Source organism: Oryzias latipes, chromosome 11 (genome assembly GCF_002234675.1).
Source record: "Oryzias latipes chromosome 11, ASM223467v1".
Taxonomy (NCBI): domain Eukaryota; kingdom Metazoa; phylum Chordata; class Actinopteri; order Beloniformes; family Adrianichthyidae; genus Oryzias; species Oryzias latipes.
Genome location: NC_019869.2, coordinates 14,742,324 through 14,754,013, shown reverse-complemented (window position 1 = coordinate 14,754,013; position 11,690 = coordinate 14,742,324). Strand labels below are relative to the sequence as shown.

The window sequence follows — 11,690 nt, the reverse complement described above, 5'->3', positions numbered from 1 at the left end:
TCTTTTATTGCTTTTATTGTTCAATTGATTATATTGTTATTGTTTCTTTATTGCATCATATTGTTTGTGATTTTATTGGATTTTATGTCAAGCACTTTGGTTGCCTTGGCTTTTATAAGTGCTATACAAATAATAAATTGATTGAAATTGATTGATTTGTGTCCGGCTGGAATTCAATGACGTCAAGCCTTTCATATGTCGGAATAGAGCTGTGAAAGAAAAAGCCGGGAGCAAGATTCACCAGATTTTCACCGCTTTGACATTTCACAGCCAGACTCACCTGTTGGTGATTCATTTAAAAAGATCTTTCAACCTTTAGTAAACGCTTTCTGGAAAAGTGATTTTTATTATTCGGACATTCCGTGACAAAAAAACATAACTAATCCCAAATTTATGAATTCAATTCAATTGCCTTTCACAATAATTTCAGGTTTGTTTAGTTTTTTTAAAATAAATAATATCACAGCATTCAATAACCTTTGCTTTCTTCGCATCATGTTGAAATAGTTTGAAATAGTTTTTTTCCACAGCATTTGAACTCGATCAAAGACATAACTCAAAGATTTTTCTGAAAAGTAATTATTTTATTAATATTTTACAATCCTTTATTCACGTTATGTCTTTTTTTTTCAGCCTCACTCTTCTGTGCTGTCTGGCGACAACAAACAGGGGGGAAAAAATAAAGGAAACAAACAGGAGAGGTTTGAAGAATGACGTGTGTTCCAACACTTTTGACAAAGAGTCAGAGGTTCACTCTTTTTGGGAGTCGCTGGACGCTCTTGTCCCGGCCTCTAGTCAAAAATCTGTAAACAAACAGCTTAGAGGCAGGACTGTCAGTCAAGTGAATACAGTGTCGAGTTGTGAGTCCGTCCTGCAGTTTGGCTTTAAAAACACTCCGGATGAGATTTCACTGATCTTTAAAAAAAAAAAAAAATTGAGTTCTCTGGATCTTAAAATCATTTTCTGGAAAAAAAAAAAACAATCTAACATGACAAATACAAAATATAAAGATGGTCTCATCCAGGAGCTGCTCCAAACATTGGAGGATATTTGTAGTAATTTTTTTATTTGTCTAAAAAAAACAAAAAAATCTGTGAAATTTAAACAGCCGCTGTGGCGGAAAGAGACAAAACCTAAAACTGCTGGAAAGAAAAACAGTTAAAAACTGCTGAATCATGGTTTGGTTGTTGTGCCGCGGGACGCATTACCTCAAAAAAGACGGTCTTTGAATACTTCCTGAGAAAAAAAGGAAACATCTACCTGGCGTGAGAAGACGGGGGGGTTTCAGCTGTTTGTGTCTCACTGTGGGTTGCTGCAGAAGCAAGGAGGAGGAGGAGGAGGAGGAGGAGGGCTGGGCGGCAGTGCTGGTGTTTGTGCACAAAGGAGGAGGAGGAGGATGGATGAAGAGCACGAGTTGATAGGGTGCAGGAGCTTGTGTGGAAGTACTTCTGTGTTTGGGAGCAAAGCCAGCAGGTGTCCTTGAAGCGACTTGGAAAGTAAAAACAGCCAAGCGTCACTTCTTCTTTTCTGTTGGGCTGGAGGCTGCCTTCACACAGGACTTCACCCAGCTTCTAGAAGTTTCCACGCTGGATTCAAACTTTTTGCAGACAATGGAATTAGGAAGAAACTCTTGGCTTTGAGGAGTCTTTAGTTCTGACAGCGGTTAGCATTTAGGTGTCCTGAGAGAGCTGTGGCCGAGCTCGGTGCTCTTCGTCGGTGTGAACGCAGACGAGACGCTTCTGTTGATTCTTTGGTCCTCAAGAAGCAAAGGAAACGACGGGGTTTGAAGCAAACGATGATGATGACGAAGGAAGGGTGATACGGCAGGGTCAGAGGAAGTGGAAGGGGGGGTTCAATTGTGCCACTGTAAACCATCATCCTCCCCCCTCGCGCCCTCTAAAAAGTCCAGGAATGTCGGGAGGCGGAGTCGGCTTTCCTCGTGTCTGAACGTCCCGCTTGTGACTGCGGCTCACTGGAGGTCTCGGTCTTCCAGGTACCTGTACTCGAACGTGAATCCCTCCTTCTTCCGCTGGCCCCACTTCTCATAGTCGAAATAAATGTAGGTTCCCTGGAAAACATTAGACGTCAAGGAAGGTAAGAGACCCCCAAAGTGCTCCATTGCAGCTTCATTTTGAAGGAATCCAACCTGTTCAAACTCGTCGGTGATGGTCTTGGGCTCCTCGTGCCGCTGAAACCACATCATGTACTTGGTGTGGAACCTCCATGACTGCTTCTTCAGAGCTTTGGCTGCCAGATACTGGGCCTTGGTGCCCTGCAAACAGCTGGGGGTTAAATAAGTCTCTTAAAGAAAACGAGTTTTTAAAGCGTTTTGGGATTTTACCTCCAGGTAGTAAAAGATGAAGAAGAGTGTTTCTGTCGAGAGCCTCTGGTAAAACTCTAGAGTGTCAGAGTGTGGGGGTGGAACCTGGTGGTGGAAAGGCAGAGTGGGGCAGGGGTTCCTCATCAGGTACTGCCTGTAAACCAAACACACGGTGACATGAGGAACATTACTAACACTTCAGATCCACCATGCAATGATCCAAAACATTTGATCAGCAGGTAAAACCTTTTAGAGGCGACAGAATTTCTGTGATTCTGGAAATGGAGCGTTTTTGCTCTTCGTTTTACAATTTCTTATAAAAATTATGCATCTATTTAAGAACTAGCAGAACTCCATGTGTGATTTCAAGTGATTTAAATTAAATTAAATTAAATACTATCTTTGAGGAAAAAACCCTGCCTTGTGTTTTTGTACGTTTACAGTATGTGTCAAAGTTCAGGCCCACATCCAGCATCCGAATGCAGGGCAGTCCTATTTTGAATTAGTGTCATATTTTTATGGAGAGAAAAATCTTTTGGTATTTCTAAAATTTAGTTTTATTCTTTATATAAAATGATATAACAGTAAAGTCTTTTTTTTCTTTAAATTTTTTCTTTATCTCTAACTTGTATCATTTTGTTATTTAAGTTTTAGGTTCATTTATTCCAGAATAATATTTTTATTCTATTTTTATTCATATAGTTGTTTTAAAAAGTTAAGTTGTACTAGTTTAGTTTTAGTGTACAGTGATCCCTCGCTATAACACGGTTTACTTTTCACGGTTTCGCTACTTCACGGATTTGCATCGTGCATTGTGTTCTGCATTCTGATTGGCTAAAAAGTCACTCCGCTTTTTCTCTACCTGTGCGTCAATAACGTTCCAGTTTAATATGTACACGTACGTAAATCAGCTTGCCAAATTTACATTACGTACTAGCAAATCCTCTTGCAATTTCGAGTTTCTCCCAAACCCATAGAAAAGAGCGACAACAGCTGTCAATCACTATCTTCTTCTCCCGAACCTGACAGCCTGCACCACGGGCTTCAAAAGAAGAAAACACTGCAGAGCGGAGTCAGGATGCAGCGGCTCAGGATGACGAGCAGTGAAATACACCTGAGTCACTATTTGTCCCACTGTACTTCGTATTTTTTTCATAATCATTTTAAATTTTCTCCCGTTTAATCCAATTCTTCGGGTCGCGGTGGGCGGGGCTAATCTCCGCAATTTGAAGCCTTCTGTTCACATTAATGATTAAAATTAGTATTTGACAGTACAGTACAGAAGTTACTTGTTGAGAGAACGTTTCTAAAGTACTTTCATTTGTGAAACAAATGCTTGAGCCTGTAAAATGGTTTGTTCTCTCTTTTCAATGTATAAAAGAGTGTTTAATTGTATAATAATTGTTAAAAAAATAGAGGTTTCTACTTCACGGATTTTGCCTATCACGGGTTCTTTTTGGAACGTAACCCCCGCAAAAAACAAGGGTTTACTGTATTTAACAAAGGTTTATCCTGTTTGGACCTGGACCTTCAGTGTGTTTTGGATTTTGACCCCTGAGCGATAAAGTTTGGTCTAAATGGTAACAGCACAGAGTCACAAAGTAAGTGGTCACCGCAATGTTGGAGCACTGCTTGATTCTTAAAAAGTTTTTGAATTTAAGTCCAGACTCGCCTCAATGTGTCCGAATTCCACGGTGGGGCAAAACTACCGTGATCTCATGTACAGTATGTCATACAAAACAAACTGCAGGAAACTTGATGGCTGTTCAGGACAAAGGTAAGAGGGAGACCAGAGACAGGTGCAGGCAGCGGCAGAAAGCAGGCCAGAAAAGTCCAGAAAAACTCTGCAAGTAATGCAGCAGTAACAATAAAATAAAAAGACTAAGAGTTTCAAGACAAGTTAAGCAAAAGTTGCAGTTCTTCCCAAGATCACTGGAAGTTGTCGGCAGACTTGACCTTAGTGGGTGTGGCTTCTCCTAAAACAAGATTTGACTGTTGAACATAACCTTGAATATTTAAAGGATTAATTCAATTTCTCTAAACACTTTTAGGTCTTTTTCAGTAAATATTTGATGAACTTCGTTCTGTAACCAATGACGAATATTTGTTAGGTTACTTCAAATGGTTAAACATTAATTTTATCACCGCCTTTTAAAATATTTACATGTTTTTATTCATATTGAGTGCACTTTCATCCCTGTAATTTTTACTATTTTGTATTGTGTTCTTTGCAAGCCTTTATAGTGTGTTCGTGCTGTTTCAAAGTAAAACCCAGCAGGTTGTGAGGCACTGAAAGGTTTGGAGTGGATTTAAATGTCACTTGTAGCCGTGTGGGCCGACAACAAACCACTATAATCCACTCTGTGACTGCTGGAAGTCTGTGTGTGGGTAAGCCGCATTAATGCACATCAGTGATTTAAAAAAAAAATCCTAAATACATATTTCATGGAGCTGCAGCAGCAGCAGCAGCAGTGGGGTCTCATTTCTCTGTGACATTTTTTCATTACAGATGAAAAAAACCGTGAAAACTCACAAACACAGACATGTTCAGCTTAGTCATGTGAGATATTTGGATCATTTACAGTAAACAAGCAGAGTGTTGTGAATGCCATCAAACCTGTTAGAAGAGAAAATGATCTTTTTTTAAAACTGAAATCATTCTTAGCCGTATTTAAACTCTCTGAGACGCCTCCAGCAAACATCAAAGTTGGGTGAACCTGATTCTTTCGGAGTCGGATGGGTGGGGCATGTGCGTCCACGCCGCCTCCTGCATGGGCTGTTGGTAGAGCTGGTCTTTGGACAGGGGGGCTGGTCCCAGTGGGCACACCCCCAAGGATGGGGGGATGCTGACCTCTGACAGGGAGGACTGAGGTGCTGACGGGGCGCCGGGGGGCGCTGTAGTGCTGCTGGAGAAGATGTCTGGAAAGAGTCAGAGGAAGTGTGGATGAAATCAGGTTGGATAAGTTAGCTTTAGCATTTGAGGAGGGACAATCCTGTTCCAGATTTTTTTCATCTTCCATAAAGGTGTGGGTGCAAATCTCACCTGGAGTAAGGTGCAGGGAGGCCATGTCTCCCTCGATCCCTGAACTGTGGGCCGCTCGCTCAGCCATGGACTTCAGGCTGCTCAGAGACTCCTGGGGCTGAGGGTGAGGAGGACACCAACACTCATGAGGAGGGAATTCTCCCTTGGATGTTAGAACTCATCTTGTTCCACCTAATCTGCTCTAGAAGCATCTGGAGCTGGCCCCCAACTTAAGCTCTGCGCTGCCAAACTGTGCTCCTGCAGCGCAAAAAGCCAGCACAGAGCGAAAAGATTTCCCCTGCAAACTCCTACTACGTTTAGATTTGTAGTGTTAAGACTTCTTTTAGCAGGAATACTTTCTGCTGGAGTCAGGAGCATCATGTCAGATCGACATCAATTATTTCTGATCAAATTTCTGCACACAAGAAAAAAAAAATTGCTGCAAATTTCAGCTAAACAGTCATCTCAATGGATTTATGCTGAGCTCACAGCCTCTCATGACCTTCTTCGTGTCGGATCTCACAGCCTCACCTTGATGCTGTCAGACGACTGCGAGTACGACAGCGGTCCGTTCAGCAGGCTGCTGCTGCTGCTGCTCGATGATTTTGCCTCGTAAGACGCCGGCGACGGAGAGGTGGACGACAAACTCATCGAGCCCAGTAAACTGGGCCCAGTGTCTTTCCTGGGAGAGGGGTCAGCAATTAAAATGTGTATTCATTCAAAAAAAAAGAGAAAATCCAAAGCAAACGTTTTTATTTAGTAAATAATTTCACAAATCTTAAAACCATCATATTATTCTCTGAAAACTAGCAAGGAACAAAATTCCTGATCGACTTTTTAGCTAAAGTCAATCATCATCTCACCTACTGCTCACACAATCCTACAAAACAAGTCTACTTATGAATGAAAGTTTGGTGAAAAATGTTTTTGCTTTCAGAAAAAAAAAATCCATTCTGAGATGCAGAATCCTCCCAAATAAAAAAACATGCTGGTAAATACATAGACTTAGTGTTGTCCCGGTAGGGGGTCACCACCTGTGCCAGCTTTCACTGGATAGGCAGCAGCACGACAGCTCTAGACTAAGGACCCACACTGGATTTCTTTAAGCTCATTGGACACCCTGCAACTCAAAATCTGATGCTAATTTAGTTCGAAAAAACCTGAACGTTGCTGAAACTGTGAAATGAAGTGGAAAAGCGTCAACATGTTTTGTTATCCCTACATTAGCAAAGGAACACGTACATTTGTTGCATAATGCTATACGATATAAAAATCAGTAAAATGAAGTATAAGGCAGCAATAAAAACAAACCCAATTTGCTAAGAAACATGCTAAAAATGCTAAAATATCTGCTACATACTAGAACAACAATGTTAAATTACAATGCAAAATGCTCATTAAACCAAGAAAAGTTTTAAAAAATATGTTAGCTGATACTAGTTTAGCCTAAGGAAGGAATAATTGAGATCCAAGAAGCTTTTAATCGAAGCTAATTTATAGCTAGCATCAACAAGTGTGAGCAGATGCCAAAAAGCTAAAAGTATAGAAGCATGCTAACAATGCTAAATCAAACATTGAAAAAAGTGAGAGCTGAAAATTAACTATGTGATTCAAGAACATTTAAATTAGCTAAGAAAATTTAAACAAAAAACTAAAGACTTCATAGATTAGTATTTCTCTATGTGACAGTTAAAGACATGAATAAGTTGAATATTTTTTTTTAAAAAGTTGGTTATGGTTGCCTTTCTTTAAAGCATAAAAATTTAGTAAAAAAAAAAAAAAAAAAAAAAAAAAAAATAAGACAGATGTGAAACTAAGAATTGAGCTGAGTCATACAAAAACAGTGTAATCTGTGGGGAAATTGTAAAGGTTCCTGCTGTGGCTGTTTCTAAGACTACCACCTGCTGTTTCATACTTACGGCTGCGTCGTCGTGGAGGTCAGAGATGAGGGCTGGCTGCTTTGTGATTGGCTGGCACTGTTGAGGGCGGAGTCTGTTGTGCTGTCTGCCACCACAGCACTGTAACCTGTTGCGTAGACGACACATTGATTTATTTTAGTTGGTTTTAGTCCAAGTCTGCTCTGATCAGATCTAGTTGGGTTGTTTCTGGCTCTTTGTGTTGTTTTGTTTACAGATGACAAACACTCACTGGTGCTACCGTTCTGCTTCTGCTGGCTTGGTGGTCGGACAGCAAGCGGCGAACTTCCCCCCACGCTTCCTGTCGATCCCGAGCCGCTGTTGCTCCCGATGACTCCCACGCCACTTCCAGGAACTAGACCACCCATGGAGTTTGGTGACATCAAAGAAGAGCCCTGCGTTCCCGACTGAGCAGAACCCAAACCCAGAATCCCGGAGCCGATGCTGCCCGGTCCTGGCGATGTGCCTAGTAGCCCCCCCGAGGAGGATGTCGGCCCGCCGACTGCAATGCTCCCACTGCCAACTGCACCGACCCCGCTTTGGGTTAAGGAGGCGCTGACACCCCCCAGAGATCCCGGTAAAGAGCTGCCGGTGCCTGAGGCTGCCGCCTGAGCGTACGGGGCAGGGGTGGAGCTGGACAGGAGACCCCCAATGCTGCCAAGGGATGCCGGCATCCCTGTCAGGCCGAGGCCCCCAGCCGCCGAACCAGAGGTGACCGAGCTGCCTTTCCCCAACGAGAGCCCCAGACTGAGGCCCAGGGTGTTGGAGGTCAGCGTGGGCCCAGGTGGAGTCTGGGAGTTTGACGCGAGGGACCCCAGTGTGCACGTGCTGGGGGGGGAGGAGGCTGACGGGGCACAGTGGCTGTTGCTGGAGGTGCTGGAGTTGGAGGTGGGAGCGGAGTTTTTGGCCTGCTGCTGTGTTGACGGGTGGGGGGGCTGCTGGGTGGCGTTGCTGTAGCTGCCTGACGAAGAGTTGGAGAGGAGACCCCCTGAGCTGCTGTGGTGACCGCTGCTCCCACCTCCTCCTCCTACTCCTCCAGCGACGGACACCAATGAGGATGAAGTCGGCCCCGAGGCCGAAGAAGAGGAGGACGAAGAGGACGAGGAGGAGGAGGAAGATAACGAAGAGGAGGGGTTTCCGTTCTTTACAGGCGACTGAAAGGGAGATAAAAACAAATCCTTCAGACTGATGTGTTTGGAGCTCCTCTGCAGCCCAGATCACCCAGCAGATCACAGCAACCATTTTCACGTCTGATGCTGAGGAACATCTCTGCTGTTTTTCATGCTTCTACCTCAAAGTACCATTTCAGATTTCCCTTATCAACCTGCTTATGTCACACTCAAGCTTTTAGAGTAGGACGCTACTGAGAGGAAAGTCAAAGGCTACCACCCGATGAACACTAGCGCCTTTCTATGTATTTTCTAGGCATCCTTATTGCAGCAGATTTGAAAGCAGCAGAGGAGGATTTAGTACTTAACTTCTAGCCCCCCCCCCCACCTGTTTTCCTGAGACCGTTAATCTACGAACCAACACGCAAAACTTTTACAGACGACCTCCTAAAGGGCCACTGTTTGTAAAGTAAATTTACTTGTGACACTGTCAATGAATTGCTTAATTTTTTTATTCTATCACAAATACGTTGTTTCAATTTTCTTTAGTACAGAAGCACAACATGGTGCTGGAAAAAAGCCCCCCCTGTGCCCCCCATGAGGAGAGTTGTGTCAGTCACCTGCAGTCTGAACCAGCCGAAAATGCTGAAAGTTCCCTCCTTTCTTACATTTTTTACAGAAATAAATAAAAGTAGTTCATAAATGGTATGAACATGTTTTTAGTGTCCACAAATTTATTCTGAAAAAATCAAGGACAGATTTACTAGAGGTCTGCAGATAGACAGAAAACTCTAATTGGTGGTCCATTTTTATATGAAATCATAATGAAAAAACAGATTCAAACATAATAATGTTTTAGATTCTGGTCTTTACATCATTGATGGTAAAGATGCAGGCATCTGTAGTGGCTGTCGGACACAACCTCATGGCTTTCTTTTTTCAGCACAACAACAAATTTATTTGGCCGAATATTGTGAAGAAAGGCAGATTCAGCCGTCGGTGGGAGTGAGTTACAGTGAGACGGAACAGCGGTGCGTGGCGCAATCAACGAGCATCGACGATCACGCGCCTTCTTTAAAATGTTGGCAGGGAGGAGGTCATTTCAAGTGATTAAGAGTGACAAAACAACAGCAGTTAGCAGTCTACCTACAGTTTACATTCTTGGTCTATTAGTCCATCTACTGTTGGAATTGATTGGTGGTTTGAGGGCCTTGCCTATAAAAAAAAACACAGGCATACTGGAATAATAAGAGGATATTAAAAAATAATTATTTTACTTAAAAAACATGCCTCAAATTTATTTAAGGCTATTAATGCAATATTTTAAAATATATATTTGTATCAACGCTACAACAACATTTGATATTTGGTACCTATTTGGCATTTGGCCAAACGTTTTAATTTATATTCGACTTCGACGTGATTCACGGCGTTATTATGATGGCGCCGGTGATATCTGCAATGTTTAAGGGTTGCAAAAACCAAACACTGCCAGCATTTTGGTTCACATGAAGAAGTTATTGATCCATGACACACAGGAAAGAAAAAACGATGACCAGAAAACAAACTGACCTGACTAACTTCACTGTCTGTTGACCGTCCTCTCTTCTTGTCGTCTTCTGAGTTTTCCTGAAAAACAGACAAAAAAAAATCTAAAAAAAAAAACACTTCTACAAAGATTCCTAAAGATGTTAGTTTGTATAAAAAAAAAAAGTAAATGTATAAATACAAAGTTGATCCACTGACCACCAAAAAAAAACAACTTTAATTTAGAGGGAAACTTTTCTTCTTCTTCTTTTTTTTTTGTATTGTGAGACCGACTTTAAATTGTCTTCAAATCCAAAACAAAATTTCCTCTGAGCTCCGAACACAACCCTTCCAGCATATGAATGTGGGAGGAGAGGATGAACACACCGTCTCAGTGCGGTTCAACAGAACAAAGAGAGCAGATGGTAAAGCACCATCACAACAGTGATCAGCTGACACTTCTGTGCCGGATATGGATCCTAACGGCTCCACTCCTGTGCAAATGATTATCATTAAGGCTATGAGAGGTTCTGATGGGCACATAAAGCGCTAACCTCAGGGCGCAGGAGGAGTTTCTCTCATTTATTCTCAAACTCTTTTACTTGCAATGTCTTTGACAGACATCAGGGGAAGGGATTTTCTTCATTTTCAAAATAACATCGAAAAAAGTTTTGTTTCTTTGCTTCTTATTATTTTTGTGAACACCTAAAGTACTACCTTATAACACAAAGAAATCAAACTAAATGCAAGTTTTTGGATAAATTGATAAAAAAAAAAAAAAAGAAAATATTGCAGCAGCTTCCAACTCAATTTGAGAACTTAAGTGAAGAAAGTGAAATTGATCGAACAAAGTTTTTTTTGTTTTTTTTTACCTAAACAGGAAATGCGTTCATTTCTCGCTCCATGACAGCAGCCAAAATCAATGTAAAGAATCAGGAAGTCACAGCAACAGCATAAATAGTTCTTTTCATGCCCAAGTGTCCCTTTATGAGCAGAATATTTAAAACAGGACGTTTCTCACTGTAGTGAAAGCGGCGGGTGACGGAGGAATGGGTGAGGACGAGGTGGTGGAGGTGGGGGTGCTGCTGGAGTTCTGGAAGATCTCGTCTTCTAAGTGCGAGTGGCCCGGTGGGGATGTGGCGACCAAAGACTGAGCTGTGGAGAGCAAGCAGAAGGAGACGGGTCAGCGACATCACTGAGAGCAGGATTCAAAGAAGGGGGGGAAAAAAAGGGAGATGTTCTTCATTTTGGATGCAAATTTGAAAAAAATCCTGCAAACAGTCCCCACATAAAAATGACTGTTTTACGACGATTTACAGTGAGGACGTGTCCTCTATCATTTTTTTCCACCTTCAGGTTTTTTCTGCTTTCTCTTGTCTGTTCAATTTGCAGTTCTTGGTCACATAAACTTGGCAGATTTTATTTCATTTAACATTTTTATTTTGATGACTATTTCATTTCTTTAACCATGTTTGTATTTTTAGCTGTCATGATAATTCTGAAAATTAAGCATTTCCTATTTCTTTATAGTTGTGGCCTTTGACCTTTAATTGAGCTTTTCTTTGTGAGTATGTTGTATTATTTAAATTCTATTAACTTACTTAATAGTGTCGGCTATCTAAAGATGTACATGATTTCACAATATTGGTATTACTTTTATCATTTGTCATTTATACTTCATATTGTCTGACACGCCAATGCAGCTAATTCAGCTTTTTTTAACAAGTAATTAGGCATTTTCTGTTTTAGCATTTGTAATTTCTTTAAATTTAGCTTATTTTTCATGTTTAACAATA

The 11,690-nt window shown here is 41.5% G+C and overlaps 1 protein-coding gene across 1 annotated transcript in view; it reads right to left on the bottom strand.

Annotated features, from left to right (window-relative positions):
• Positions 1 to 563: 563 nt before the first annotated feature.
• Positions 564 to 11,690, bottom strand: part of LOC101168303 (CCR4-NOT transcription complex subunit 3) — a 34,934-nt gene continuing 23,807 nt past the window's right edge. The window contains exons 10-19 of the mRNA XM_004073885.4: positions 10,916 to 11,049; positions 9,940 to 9,996; positions 7,491 to 8,412; positions 7,262 to 7,367; positions 5,874 to 6,024; positions 5,364 to 5,460; positions 5,038 to 5,239; positions 2,342 to 2,474; positions 2,147 to 2,272; positions 564 to 2,068 (exon numbers count right to left, since the gene is read on the bottom strand). Coding sequence (XP_004073933.1) covers positions 1,970 to 2,068; positions 2,147 to 2,272; positions 2,342 to 2,474; positions 5,038 to 5,239; positions 5,364 to 5,460; positions 5,874 to 6,024; positions 7,262 to 7,367; positions 7,491 to 8,412; positions 9,940 to 9,996; positions 10,916 to 11,049 — 2,027 coding nt within the window. The 3' untranslated portion in view covers positions 564 to 1,969. The remainder of the gene's footprint in view (positions 2,069 to 2,146; positions 2,273 to 2,341; positions 2,475 to 5,037; positions 5,240 to 5,363; positions 5,461 to 5,873; positions 6,025 to 7,261; positions 7,368 to 7,490; positions 8,413 to 9,939; positions 9,997 to 10,915; positions 11,050 to 11,690) is intronic.